The sequence below is a fragment of the Colossoma macropomum genome, unplaced genomic scaffold, assembly GCF_904425465.1.
Source record: "Colossoma macropomum unplaced genomic scaffold, Colossoma_macropomum, whole genome shotgun sequence".
Classification (NCBI taxonomy): domain Eukaryota; kingdom Metazoa; phylum Chordata; class Actinopteri; order Characiformes; family Serrasalmidae; genus Colossoma; species Colossoma macropomum.
This window is the reverse complement of record NW_023494790.1, coordinates 10,229,312-10,244,106: the sequence shown is the minus strand read 5'-3', so window position 1 is coordinate 10,244,106 and position 14,795 is coordinate 10,229,312. Positions and strand designations below refer to the sequence as shown.

General features: G+C 39.5%; 2 protein-coding genes across 3 annotated transcripts in view; one reads left to right on the top strand and one right to left on the bottom strand.

Moving 5' to 3' along the window:
- The window catches only part of dock1 (dedicator of cytokinesis 1), a 293,715-nt gene that overhangs the window by 141,353 nt on the left and 137,567 nt on the right, over positions 1 to 14,795 (top strand).
- Positions 1 to 14,795, bottom strand: part of LOC118809101 (inhibitory synaptic factor 2A) — a 42,836-nt gene that overhangs the window by 8,133 nt on the left and 19,908 nt on the right. For both annotated transcript variants that reach the window (XM_036572083.1, XM_036572084.1), the window contains exon 3: positions 9,022 to 9,093. In XM_036572083.1, coding sequence (XP_036427976.1) covers positions 9,022 to 9,093 — 72 coding nt within the window. The remainder of the gene's footprint in view (positions 1 to 9,021; positions 9,094 to 14,795) is intronic.

Here is a 14,795-nt window from a genome sequence, read left to right as displayed (position 1 = left end):
GTGTGTAAATATTTGAACTGCTGGGAGCTCTGCTCTGTTAGGTCATTCTGACCCTAAGCGGAGGATGGCAATAAAGCTGAGTCTGATATTAAATAGCAGTCAGACACTCAGAAGCTCATCCTGGACATGCATTTTGAACATTTTGGGTATCGGCTGTACTTGAATACCGACCAACTGCATGTGTCATTAGTCCTGTTTAATTAGGTTTAGAGCAGTATATGAAACATGGAATGAAAATCATTTTATTAATAATTTTGGATAGGATGTTTTAAATTTGGCACCCAGTCCTTTCTAATCTGTTCCTTTACTGAGCGGATGAATCTAATAATTGCAAGTGTGTTGAAAGAGTATTCTAAGAGATCTCAGCAACTTGGTGAAAGACGTGTCTTCTGAGGATGTAAGTGAATTATCTACTGTTGTCATCATATCTTCATCAATCTAACGTTGATTTTACATTTGAGACCTAAACATTTAGCCAGACCTTCTTTTTGAGCTTTTGTGTAACAGTAACAATTCACTTGTGTGACGAGGCCCAAAAAACCCCCACAAAGTTCGTTGTGATGCCTCTGATTTTATTTATAGGCTTTACAGGGCGACACACGGCAGCACAGGAGCATGGATGGAATTTGTGCCCCAAGCATTAGCATGCTTCCTCTTCTGCTGACTCTGTAATACTTTGTTCAGTTAAAAATAAATAAATAAATAAATAAATAAAAACATATAGTGCAGCTTTTAGTCTGGTTGTATGCAAAAGTGTGGGTGTCCCAGTCAAATTACATATTTTTTCCCCAAGTAAAGTTTACAGTTACTGTTTGTTTGCTGAGCTTAACATGAAAATAAATAAAGAATCAAACAAACAAATAAAATGTGGTCTGTGCAAAAGTTATGGCACATTTTATGTTTCATGTGTTTTTTTTTCCCCCAATATATAAAACTCAGCAAATAAACTGAATTTAGCAGAAGAGGAAAATATGTTTCCTGTAGAGGATGTGTTCACTCGTTTCACTTAGAAAATAGACAAAGCATATAATTTTTTAAAAATTAAAAATTTTTGTATGCTACTGTGTCATGATATTATTGCCATATTGGCCACACCTACCGGCAGGCAGATATCACTAAACCTGTGCTCGGCTGCCTTTTATGCTGGGAATTGAGTGATGAAAATGAATGTGGACTGAGTGTTGTTAGCACAGGGCTGGTGCTCATCTCTCTGACTAAGAGATTTTCAGGTACGTTCTGTACACTATAGAGGGGGACTGCAGTAGTTTATATATTTGGGTTAAAGAGCACTTCAGAGATTTAGATCTCTCTCTCTCTCTCTCTCTCTCTCTCTCTCTCTTTCTTTCTCTCTCTGTCTCTCTCTCTCTCTTTCTTTCTCTCGCTCTCCCTCTCTCTCTCCCTCTCTGTTTCAATCCCACCTCTTTTCTTCCACAAAGATCAGACAGTTCTCAAGTTCTCAAAAGGATCTCGTCTCCGTCTCAGTCTCACTCACACACGCAGACACACAGAACACCCTAACATCCACCAGCTTCATTCTGGTATCTATGGCAACCAGCTGGCTCTGTGAAAAGCAGGGCTATCAATGTGAGTGTGGAGAACATCATTACTGTTACAAACACACACACAGATCTCTGTGTACAGCCTCATTGCTCGTCTCTGTCTCATGTTTTCACAGTGCTGTAAAGCAGTCCGTCTCTTTCCCATTAGCACAAGTCTAATGGAATTTGCATGCTTGTGTGTGAAGCTGCTCACAAGAGTGTTGTTCTCTCCCCCATTCGGCTCATGGGGTGATGTCAGTCTCCATCTTGTTCTCTCTGTCTCTCTCTTTTTCTCTCAAGTGTAGGTAAAGTTTGCAGGAAACTTGATATGTAGTGTAGTAGTTGGAATGGGGCTTTGTCTTGTAAAGTTAGAGCTGTTAACAATTCTGACTAGTTATGACTCATTTTGAGGCAAACATAATAAGGATTTGAAACAGTTGGGACTTGTTTCATCATAATGACAGCTATGCCTGAGCCTGTATTCACAAAGCATTAAACAACACAAGCTTGTATCTGCTTTCATGAGAGCCAGGAGAAGAACCGTGTCATGGATCAGCACTGCTTCTTTGAGGTGATTTCTGATTTCCGTCCATGTCATTCCAGCTGTCCTCCAGACAACAAGCTAAAACTCTTCAAGATTGCCCCATTCCTTTCACTCAGTCTGAGTTTGATCATCACATTAACTGACACACTCCTCCACCAAGATCATTTACTACATCATAAGGTCTCCTCATGATATCCATTGAAGACGTTGTAGCTCAGGGCTAGTTGAATGGAAATCGGAGAGGTTTGCACTGAAGTCCTCTATTGTGTCTCTGTCCTCTCTGTACAGCTTCCCTCTGAATTGCTAGATTAGGGAAGATTGAAACTCCAGGAGGATTCAATTAATAGTCTTCCTCCTCTTCTTCATCTACCTTTTAATGTTCTGTTCTTTTAAGCTCAGTATGATGCAAGACATATTAAGCATTCAAACCGTGGTGGGATAGAGTAAATGAGAGTGATGAGGAAAGAGAGATGAAGGGATGGATAAGTATGGGGGAAAGGAGAAAGAGGAATAAAGGAAGAATAGAGCGAGAGGAAGAGGGCCTAGTATGGTTCTACTTTTTCATACTTTGCCTCTGCCCAATGGTGGTGTCCCAGACATGGTTAGTCTCTGTCATTCCACAGCACTTTTGTTAATCACCTTGGATGGGGGACTCATACAAAGATTAGTAGACACAACATAGGATTGTAAAATAGTTAAAGTGACAGAGCTCTAGAGTGATAGATAATGATCTGCAGGCATCTCCTGCACTTGAGATGGAAAACACCACAAGAAAAACACTAAACAGGAGTGATTGTAATGGCATAATGAGAGGTTACTACATATGACACAACTGCTCTCCCAGTGAAACCTTTTTGTTTCAATCACTTTCTCTTATACAGCGTTATGTTTACAAAGCACTGGACTAACACCTCAGCCCCTCTGTGAAGCATGGTGGAGGTAGCATAATGTGTGGAGTGGCTTTGTCACCTGAGGATTGCAACGAAGGGATTGACAGATTCTACAGCAGAATGTCACAGCGTCCGTATGTGAGCTCAACTCAAGTTGAGCCATGTAAAATAATAAAAATCTAAATCTAAAAAGAAATTCTTCCAGATTTTAAAATGTAAATTCAGAGTCAGAGAACCTTAATCCATTCAAATTACTGTGGCGCGATCTGAATTCACATTGTTTTCGAAATGTACATGAACCAGAAGGTACACAGTGTTTTTGCTGAAGGATGTTCCACTTGTTACTCAATACAAAAGCCCACATCGCATCAATGACCTTAATGATTTAAAACAGGCACAGTCTAACACACATGATCCAGGTAATGAATGCCTCTCATTTATTCAGCAGAGGTGTCACTGTAAAATGTTGCGTGGTGTTTGTTAAATATGACTGTTTTTATTTATCATTAAGGCTCCTGTCAAAACTCAGTTCACATTTACAGAAGAGTTAAGATAAGTCCAAAGGGTTCAGACTTAATAATCACAGTTTAGAAATCGAGCACATTGGTGCACTACATTTTATAACAAGAATCTTGCTAAACACACACACTCACTCTTAAGAGGCTGATGAGGTTCTTGTTTCTTCTATATTGCTGCAACACTTTACTGCAGAGTGACAGTTATAAATTATATGATAGGGTTGCCTTGAATTCTGGCTTTCCAAACACACACAGACACACACACACCCCAGAGGATTCATACACTCTTATGAGGAGTGCTTTCATGGAGCTGTGTGTAATTAGATAGCAGTTAAACCACTTCCTCTTTGAACGGCGCAGCTAAATTTGATTCTGGCTCCCTCACTGAAAGTCAACATTTTGCCTCACCTTTTTAGAGGATTGCTGCAGTCAGTTTGCCATGTTCTATATAAAGCATAGCTTTCCACTCCACTCGATCTCCTCATGCATTGACTCTTCTTTGGATGGAATTTGTGCCCCATATCTCTGTGAAGTCCTGCCAAACTCAGCTAAGAGTTTATCCCATTACCCATACACTCATATGTACACACGTTTTCCTCAGTCCAGATGGGCTCTGTTTCAGTCTGGATTAGGGTATATTTTTCACAGAAATGGTCGGGCCACTCTTGCTGAGCGTGTTTGTAATTCAGTACATTATGTTAATCTCCTTTGTAGACAGTAATCTTCTGCAAATTGATAATTATGTACAGAGGTAATGTGTATGCCTACTTAGCTTTGTTAGCTTACCTCAGAGTTAATGCTGTTTATCTCAGAATTAACATTTATTACTGGTTAATTAAAACTCCAGTAAGAAATTGCTGCAACTGCCAGACAAATGTTGAGTACTGCAATAACAAAGGCTTTTGAATAACAACAACAGCATCAGTGAAAAGTATATTCTCTACTGGTTGTGACAGTTTCAAACTCTGGTTTGTTCATGACTGGGGATTTTAAGTATGTTGTAAAATGAAATTGTGGGACCTTTTGCTTTTGCAAGCAGTGGCTGGTCTGATGAAGTGTGAAGGTCAGAGCAGAGTCTGCTGGTTATACTGTGGCTGATAAGATCATAAACTCTATGACCCCCCACTATCCTCCTCCCAGCAATCACCATCTCCCAGCTGCTACATTATGGGTGGGTTTCCCAGTCAGAGATGAAGCCTAGTCCTGGACTGTGTTTTCCTTTCATTGGAGAATCTCTGTCCAGGTTGTTGTGTAGTCCCAGACTAGGCTTTTGTAGTTTCTAGACACCTGCTCACACCTCATCCAGCATTTCTTCTGAAATCAAGGGCGTTAAATTAGAGTTTGTCCCCGGCTTTGCTGCAGTAACAGCCTCTGCCTTTCTGGGAACGCTTCACACTAGATCAGTGGTCACCAACCCTGGACCTGGAGATCTAGCTTCCTGCAGAGTGTGGTACCAACCACAGTCTTCTGCACCTGCTAATTAAATTCTTCAGAATTCCTTGATTGGCTGGATCAGAGGCATTAGTGTAAAGTATGAAGGGGGTTGATTGCATTCGGCCTCAAGCGAATTAGTGAGATCAGGAAAGGTTTATAACCCTCAAGGCATTTCTTGCCATTTTGCATGGTGACCTTGGGCTCCTTTGCTGCTGCTCTAGTGCAACCACTGCTTTTGGCAGTGCTTTTCTTTGGGCATGATGCAAGCTGTGTGTGCACAGTTGGTCACCTGAATTAGCAGTGGACCTTACAGTAGTTGAATTAACCAATTAGAAAGGGTGTTGGACATATACTATATTTTCCCTAAAACTCCCCCAAAAACTGGCTGATACCTGTTTACTTAAACAAATTACTAAATAAAAATCAATAAAATGCTTCACGGCCATTAAGAACTTTTCAACAATTAAAATTGTTAAAACCTAAGATATACATTGTGCCTGTTAGTGTACTAAGAAAGCTAAGGTTATCCTGAGGCGGCTGTGGCAATGTTTCAGCAATTCCTGATTGAGGCTTTAATGTTTTATTCACTGCTGATCGCGCAGAGCGGATTTTAGATGAAAGCAATCAGACAGCTGTGCTTGGTATTCCTCTCACACCTCACTCGCAAACACAACAGAGCAAACACCTTTGTATGTGCGATTCTGTTTAAGGGGGTGTATACGTGTATTTTTACGTATATGCATACCTTCACTTTGTGTGTTCTTGTGCGCAGTCACTATTTTGTGTATATAAAATGCTTGTTTGGTTGGGATTATATGGTGCAGGAGCAAATGATGCATGCCAGAATATGTATTTTGTAAGACACACACACACACATATATATATGTGTGTGTGTATATATATATATATATATATATAATGATGCTGCAAGAGAAAACGGTCTCAAATAGAACAGCTAGGATTGTGTGAAGATATTGCTGCCTCTTGCTAAAAACCTGTAGAGTTATTTCTCTATTTATAAACAGTGTCCTTGATGTTTTCACACTGAATTCTCAGTGTTATTACTCGTTGTGAGTTTCCATTTCAGTCTGCCAGCCTTGAAAAGTTGGCTTAGCTTGGATGAAAAGATAAATTATGGCTCTCACACAGGATGTTTCACAAAGTGGGATTTCTTGTTAAGCTTGGTAACTTGTGCCAAAAGTGAAGATTGGCCATTAAGAATTACCCTTACCTTCTCTCTTATTGGACAGGCCTAACTTTTGGCTTAATTTATCTGGCTAACTGAGAAATCCTACGTTTTGGAATACCTCACAGGTTTTCTGGTGGGCCACAGCATCACTAGAATTTTCCCTGCTCCAACACACAAAACACACATATAGATGTTAATTCATATATAATATTCCATGTAACTTAATTTCTTACATTTTGAGCATATAACAGAGACATCAAATCTAAGAAACAATTAAGAAATTAGAGAGGCAAAGGAAGAATGTATGTCTTGGTTTGTGTTTTTTTTTGGCAGTAAAACACTAGCATTAGAATACATGCAAACAAACAAACAAAAAAAAACAAAACAAGAATGACTTGTTTTACTTAAAGGTAGTAACTGTAAATACTGGGCTTCCTTGAGGAGAAATTTGGAAATGCTGACATTGATAAAATCACAATGTATTGTTTATTTGTATTCATTCAGAGAGTCATTGATACTGATACTGGTATCAGGCACACTCATGAGCAAATGATTGAAGCTGGCAGCGAATGAGGGTCTACTCACACAGTGTCGCTGAGGCGGTGGCAGACGGACACAAATTCATCAGTCACTTTAAACATTCTGCTTTGGCAGATTCTTTCCAATTAGTCTTAGATGTGATTCCTGCCGTTACTGTACTATACAGACTGTTGTTAAGAGACATACGGAAAGCAGGGATCAAAACTATGAAAAGTACTTTACTTGAAACGGTATGGAAACGATTTTCTGATGTGGAACAAAACCTGCTCTTCTCTACTGCAACACTACGCGATCAAAGGTCATTATAATGATTTCACTGTTAAGGCACATTGCGCTCATTTACGCTAACAACTACTTCATTTTTAAGTAGGTCACTCAGTGTTTAATGGTATTGGCAAGTACTTAAAAAACATGTACTCATGCTCGTACTCCGTCTGGAAAAAAAAAGGTATCGATGTATCCCTAATTCAGATGTTAGTATTTTCTGCCCAGATAAATAGCTTTACATCTTGTTATCTCAAATGACTTAAGACCTTTGCATAATACTTTACTTGCATACATAGAATATGTAGTAAAAAAATGGAGCCCCCCCCCCAAAATAAATAAATAAATAAGTAGACAACAGCCATTTAGTAAATATCCTAAATCAGTACAGTTACCCTAATAATGGGCGAACAACTCTTGTCTCAGATGGTCTACATGGTAGTCAGGGTCATGTGACTAATACCTGGAGCTTGGACAAAGCTTAGTTCACAGAGCTTGCGTGTGTGTGTGAGTGTGTCCTGAGGCAGCATGTCTGCTTTCTGATTCATATGCATCAGATGCAGGATTCATGAGAATAGCTGATGTTCTATTTAGTGAGTACTGATGAAAGAGAGAGAAAGCAAACAAACTCCTCTGCTCTCTTCTGAAGCCTCGCCACTGGGAACACATGTGCACACACACACACACACACACACACACACACACACACACACGATCATCAAATAGCTGGGTTGCTTTAAATGAATAGCTCAGTCATGCATACTCATGTTGCTAACAACAAACAGAAGCCAGTCACCAGTAATTAGCATGTCATTTTCATATTGGTGGCTCTTCTTTTCAATTCAGTGTTAGCAACATTAGTATTACTGACTGAACTATTTCTTTAAAAAAACAACCACCATATGGAAACACAGACCCTGCTACAAGGAAACATTGATGATTGCACAGCTGCTTGTGTGTGCATGTGTTTGCATTCTTAAATGTGCATGCTCTTTCTTATTTACTAAGCTTTTTGTGACTGCAGGGTCAGATTTGATCTAGCAGGCCTGACGAGTGTGTATATGTACTGTGATTCTCTCATAAGTGAGTGTGTATCTTTCAGTGTAGACTTACACAGTTGTTTGTACTTTAATTGAAATCGCAAGTTTGTTCCCAGCTATTAGTTTATTACTAAGAAGACAGCAATTACACATGTTGTTCTAGCATGAAAGTAGCATCAGAATAAAATATTCCTAGTTACAAACAGCATTAAAGGAATAAACTCACAAGTCACAGAAATCAGGGAGAATACATTCTGTGTGCTTTTAGTGCAATGGTCAGTTTAAAATTCCTCTTGAATATTCACTGAATATTTTAACTGCATGTGAATTCCTGCCCCCAGCACTTCCAGCCCTGCCCACTTCTTTCAAACACCTGACCCAGCATTTCCTGCAGTGCACACTACCTCTAAAATGACTCATTAGAGAAGCTTCACCTGATATTCAGTCTGTCATTAGCTTCTGTCGGTTTATTACTCACAGAACTGCTCAGAATCTTACTCTGTCCTCTCTCTATCTTTCTCACACATGTATGCACACCAGAGCTTTAACTGGGCCTGACCATTGGGTCCAAATCCAGATATAGCTCGAGGACATTCTCTCCAAAGTTGACCTGACCCACAGAGTTCTGTGGCTGAATAAAACTCCACATTCCCAATTGCAGTGTTGACCTTAATGACATTTATCATCAGATCAGTGTTGAGCAACATAAAATTACATAGCCTCATTTTCATCTGTCCAAACTCCAGATTTATACATCAAATTCTTTTGAATCATATTTTGTATCATATCTTTGAACAACATCCCAAAAGCTTTTAGTCTGAATAAACTTTACATTGTACGTTGTTGTTATACTGCCTCTCGATTTTGTTGGACCTCTGTGACAATAACACATGGTAGTTAGACCCAATCTGGGCCCACCCAACCTGGGTGATGTCTGAACTTGACATGAGTAGTCAGTTTCACTGCATTTTGAGAAACATCTCAAGCTCTTACAAAAAAAACAAAACAAAACAAAAAAGTAAGAATTGCAGCACTTCTCCAGTGAAAGAAGAAGAGAAACCAACCTGTAAATTATGCACGCACTGTTCCGGCACGTGTCGCAGTTGGCCGTGTCCTGCCCGGTTCGATAGGAGAGACTGGTGGAGATAAGGAGAGAGGACTGGTCATTACGGTATCTGCTTAGCCACTACACCCCCACCTCACTTGATGAATGTATCACCGGCCATGTCAGTCCTCATTATCAGCTCACGATTAGTGCTCACGCACATGCTGGGACAGACATGCTAGCACATGCTCTGTGAGTGTGTGTCTGTATGTGTGGGCTGGTGTGAAAAAGCCACTGCAACAGAGATAATGCATTAAAAGTAACTCAATTATTTTACAACTTTTTTTTATGGATATTGTCCTAGTGCAAAGCAAGCGGTAAATAATGGGTAATGATTTCAGGCCAATTTTGCTGTAATCCAAAGAATGTGAGGATATGAATTAAACCTCCTACAGACCCATTTTTACATCTGCAAAGCCCACCAATTTAGCTTTAAGTTCTTTTGATAAATCACCCACCAGCAGCTCAAAGCTGTGTGTCCTGAGACATATCATGCCACATGGGGATCTGGACCTGCATTCATATGGTGTCCCAGATGTGGCATACTGTTACGAGATCAGTTTTTGAGAAAAAGATCAACGTAGAGTCGGAATGGCATACTTGAAAGAACGTGTAAAACTGATGGTCGTTACCTAAAGCACCTTGTCAGCATAGAAGTTATCGTTAGCACTCAGTTTACTAGGTATTCAAATGCAGTAGCAAAAGTCCTTGTACTATGGTAAAGAGACACCCCACTGGTCATAGCACAGCGAATGTTCCCTTTTACTATAAAGAGTGGGTGTTATTTAAAGAAGCATATTTATTGCACAGTGCTACATGTACAGGACCTGCCTTCTGAGCATGCTCTTTTCACTTAAACTCCTACATTGTGCTAGCAGGGCCAGCTTGTGCTAATTGCCATTAAAAGTGGCATAAACATTCCTTCTCTTGTGTGTTGGCCTTAAATAGCTCCCATATGTGGTGGTTATGTAGTCTGTGCTGATATTAGGGTTGTTCTGAAGCCACATTAGAATGTGAAGGAGACTGGAAAAAACACAAAGAAAAGAAATATATGTAGGTAGCTCTAAGGTGAGATTGTACTGTTGCTCTTCATATTACCAGCCGTTGCTATGGCAGTTAGTGTGGTCACAGAGAGATGGTGACCTTTTGACCTTTTGATGGCAGGAATCGATTCTGCTGACGAGATGTCCAGTCACTTTTTTCCCTCTTTCTCCTATCTCTCCATTCCTTCTGTCTAGCTCTCTTTCTTAAATCAGCCTGGCTAAGTGGCAATAATACCATCCAGCCCATTTTAGCTGACACTTCTTAGGTGTCAGACCGAAGCCAACACTGCCATTAACAGCCAAACTCTGCTTTTGTTGAGTCCTGTACCACCCATCCTGTGTCCTGCCACTTCCGCTCGAAAGGTCAAACTGCACAGCTCGTCCTCACACGCAGAGAGATGTGGCAGCCATTTTGCCTCTAATGACTGCAAGTGATGTGGTGTTTGCTGATGCGTGGGGTTTATCTAGGGCTAGTTTCCAATGGCTAATGGGGACAGTGATGTATAGCAATGCCATCATGAACTCTGGGGAGGCAAAGTCCAGTCTGGTGCACGGGCCAAGCTCCACAGATGGAGAGTAACACTTCTTAAATGCTAGCTGTGTCCTCTAGTACCATAACACTAACCTGGCTATTATTAGAGTGAGTGCTAATTGTACTGACAAAGCGACAACCTCTGTGTGTCAATTTGGGCACTACAGTTTTAGACTATACAGTATGTACTTCGTTATGTGGAATCTGGATTGTCAAACACTAAATTTTTTGCACTAAACAGAAATGATAAATGGCTGCATGGTAGCTAAGGCACTGAATTGCACCTGTATTAGCAGTTAGTTTTAAGTATTTAATTTCATTTAATTAAATATCAGATGTCTTGGGCAAAAATGTATTTTAGCTTGTAAAAACACCATATATCATTCAGAAATATGCAAATAAACAAAAATACTGTAGAAACCAACAAGAATTTCTTATCTTATTTATCTTATCAGCTAGTTAGAAAAACAAAAGTTTGTTTCCAGATGTCTCCTGAACATGCCCAGCCATCACATTTAATGATAAACATATTTGAGAACTGAAATTAATCTTTATTGGGCAAAATAACAAAAACAGATCTCAACAATTTATAGACAAACCTATATCAGCGTTGCATTCTGACTCTTCCTCTTCACATAAGCATGCAGCACCTTTTCTGGCTTGGCTAAAACAGTGCTAAATGTCATTTATATATATATGGGTCACACGCATGTGCTTACATCTCCGACCTTCAATCACTGCTGAAATTAAGTAAATATTATATCGTTCACACTAATATTAGAAGCTAGGTCTTGAGGCTGTGGCATGATCTGATGCAGCTGACTGAGTGTGGCAACCCCTGGGCTGGCTGGTTTCCATGCTAGGCTAAAGAGACTGGCCATTCCTTGTATATTACTCACTTAGGTTCTCTGCCTTGACAACAAATTGGACTACCTCAGACTGCAACTCACTACACAGTGGGAGGTTATCGATTTATTGCTGCATTTTTATTTCTACTTGAACCATGACTGAAACATCTCTGATTCAGCTACTCAGCAAAGAAGCTAACGTTAGCGTGTTTTGCACTGTGAGTTATATACATCTGAAATTTGTGTATATCTGTGTGTTGTGTTATCTGTGCTTACTTGTTATAATTTGGCATAAAGGTTATGACCAAATTCATACCTTTGGGATGGTTTGAGATACATGGGCTCTGTTTATACCCCGTGTTACCATCTGTCTCAAGTTATTGGTTAACAAGTGAACAGCAAGACGTATAGCTGTTAATACCTGGCATTTTTGTATGTTTCCGGTGTTTTTCCAGTGACCGTTTAGGATCAGATTTCACATCTGGTAACCTTTCACATCTTTCCCATTTTTTTGTCAAAAATGTACTGTGAGTGCTTGTATGAATACATTTAAAGGCTGTTACAATGAGATTATATGAATTGGTAACAGCTTGAAAACAAACAGGAGAGGAGATGAAGAAAGCTCCACAAAGCAGGTTTTATTTGTGCAGCTGATTTAGGTGGTCTTTCATTGCTGTTGGGAACGCATCAAGAATCTTTAGTGTTAGCACTGTGAGTGTTATGAGATCATATGCGTTCCTGACAACCTTCGAAGGTGCTTTGAGTGATCACATCACACTGCGGCTCTGAGGTGCATTGGAGTTGTTCATGCTTGTACTTAGTGCTGTCCACTTACGATCAGATCATCCAAGATACATGTCTGGGCCAGATACAGATGTTTTTTGGACAATTTTTTTAAATTTGCTCTGTGTGGGCAAGTGGAAACGTAGCTATAGTCTTGTCCATTTCCACGTAGAGCAGAGCTCCTCCAGGTTCTTTAGTCTAGTGGTATACAAGCTCTGCATGGTTTAATGTAATCTTATAATCTTAGCCCTAATACACCTGATTAAATTAAATTAGCCTACTTTGTGTCATTTTCAAGCTGTTCATAAGTTTAGTGCAGTGAATAAGGTAGCACTCTTTAAGGACTGTCCCTAAACAGTACTTTAAGTACAAACCATTATTAAGTTGTGAAAGATGTCTCCAATAGCATGCATACTACATATTTGCTCTTCAAATTATAGAATAAGAACAATGGTAAACTCTTTTCCTTAAATGATTATAGGCCCTCATTCCTGAATTGTTGTGATGGTTGTTATGGTTCACTTATCATGAAGGGAAACAGACTTCATCTCTATGGCATTCAGTTCAATATTTTTGCTCTTTTAGTTGTGTAGCTGTTTTATATACTATGCAGTATCATGGTTTACGTACTACTACAGAATGAGAATCATCATCAGTGAACTTTATGTGAACTGTTGTGTGTTTTCATGCAGTGCTAAGCATGGCAAATGGATTGCTGTACAACACAGCATCAGTAATGTAACAGCCGTAATTATGAACATGTTCCACCTATAGCCTGTGGCCGTCCCTTGTTTGTTGAGCGAGTGACATTTCTGCAAGTGTGGAATGAAACTAATGCTCCATGTCCAGACTGGCATTAGCTTTTCTGCACTGCTTGCAAGAAAATAAAATTCGCTCAGGCTGCTACTGAGGAAATTGAAAACATCCAGTGCCCTCAGAATAAACAGTATATCGAAAGATTCTTTAAGTGTGTTCTGCATGTAAGTCATAGACATGAAGCGCTCCTGTGGCATGGGGCGAGGAAATCAGCTTTTACCGCTCTGTTAAACAAAGCTCTTCTCCACGGAAAAGGGCTCAAAATGCTTCATTTTGTGCTTTTTGTGCTTTTTTGTAAATTAGTATTTTTTACACTACAGTCATTAGAATTTCAACAAGACTAATGTAATATCTTCCTTTTTTTATTTATGAATTTATTTACACTTTTTATATAGTAATGAAGTCTTGGTTGCTACTTGTCAGCTTGACCAAATCCAGATTCTGTCTGCGTCACTGATCTATAAGTTCTGTTTGGGGTCTAATTGTCTTTCGGGTACATAAATTAGTGCTGTAGTTCCGCAAGGTAATTAGTGTGGTTTTTAATCACTGTCTTGGCTGGCTGCCAGTGTAAAAGTGTCCCCTTTCATCCGTGCAGCATTAAAATCGATGTGCGTGCATGTGTCTGTCTCTGTGTCCCTTGCTACCTCACTCTACACTCCTATAACCTCACACACTCTTAAATGATAGATGCTATCTTTTAATAGCACCTCTGTTCTCTAAATTGTGCGCAAGCAGGTCTTACAAAGGGCTAATTTCACTCAGGAGACTTTAACGTCCTGCAGTTTTTGTGTGCTATCATTTAATTGCTACGTCATGGGCAGTTAGCACGCCGCATGCTAAATATGCCATGGCGTATTTTAAAGTGTAAGTAAAGTATGATTTATGACTTCTGTCACTGAGGGGGGAATCAGGCATTTCACCCACTACTTGCTCAATCTTCTGATTGTAGCACTAAGGAGATTAGACCGTTATACATGCAAATAAGCATGATTTCAACTTATGAAGATTGAGGAGACAGACAGAGAGTAATTTATTTATTTTTTCGTTACTCCGTTGAACACCTCCTGGGTTGCAAAGCAAGAAGTTGATTAATATGCCACTTACACATTTTAAATGCAATTTTAAAGCCTAATTTTCTGAGATGGATTGCAATCACGTCTTTTCTTCAGCGGAAGGTTAGATTGCAGACTGTTGTGTTTCATACATAAAACTCTTCTGTTATTTTCAGTGGCTTTAACCTTCACATATATATTAATCTGTTTGATTTTCTGTTGCTAATCATTTCAAACCGTGTGATTAATATTTAGGTGCGCTTGATTAGATATTTAGTTCTGGTTTAGGGGAGTGTCTTCTTGATTTCAGGTTTTTGGAATTTCCTTCTTCTAACTAAAGCTATTTGGAAATATGTCAGTTTCCCTTGCCTTATGAATATCCAAAGTAAGTGAAAAGGTTTAATTAATTTCCCATGAACAGTCATTTTTAGGCTGATCTTCCATAAATGTGATTAAAATTTGCTTTCCTCGGTGGTGTTGAAGTTCTAAAAGTTTTTAAAAAGCTGGGTCTGTCTTTAATGTCACCTTCTATGTGTAAGAGAAGTGACATTATTTCATAGTGTGGGTCACTGGGCTGTAAGAGCCATATTGAGTGAGATGATGGTCTTGGCATACTCACCCAGGCTTTCTGATATAGAGAGGGCTTGATTCTCCGTCTC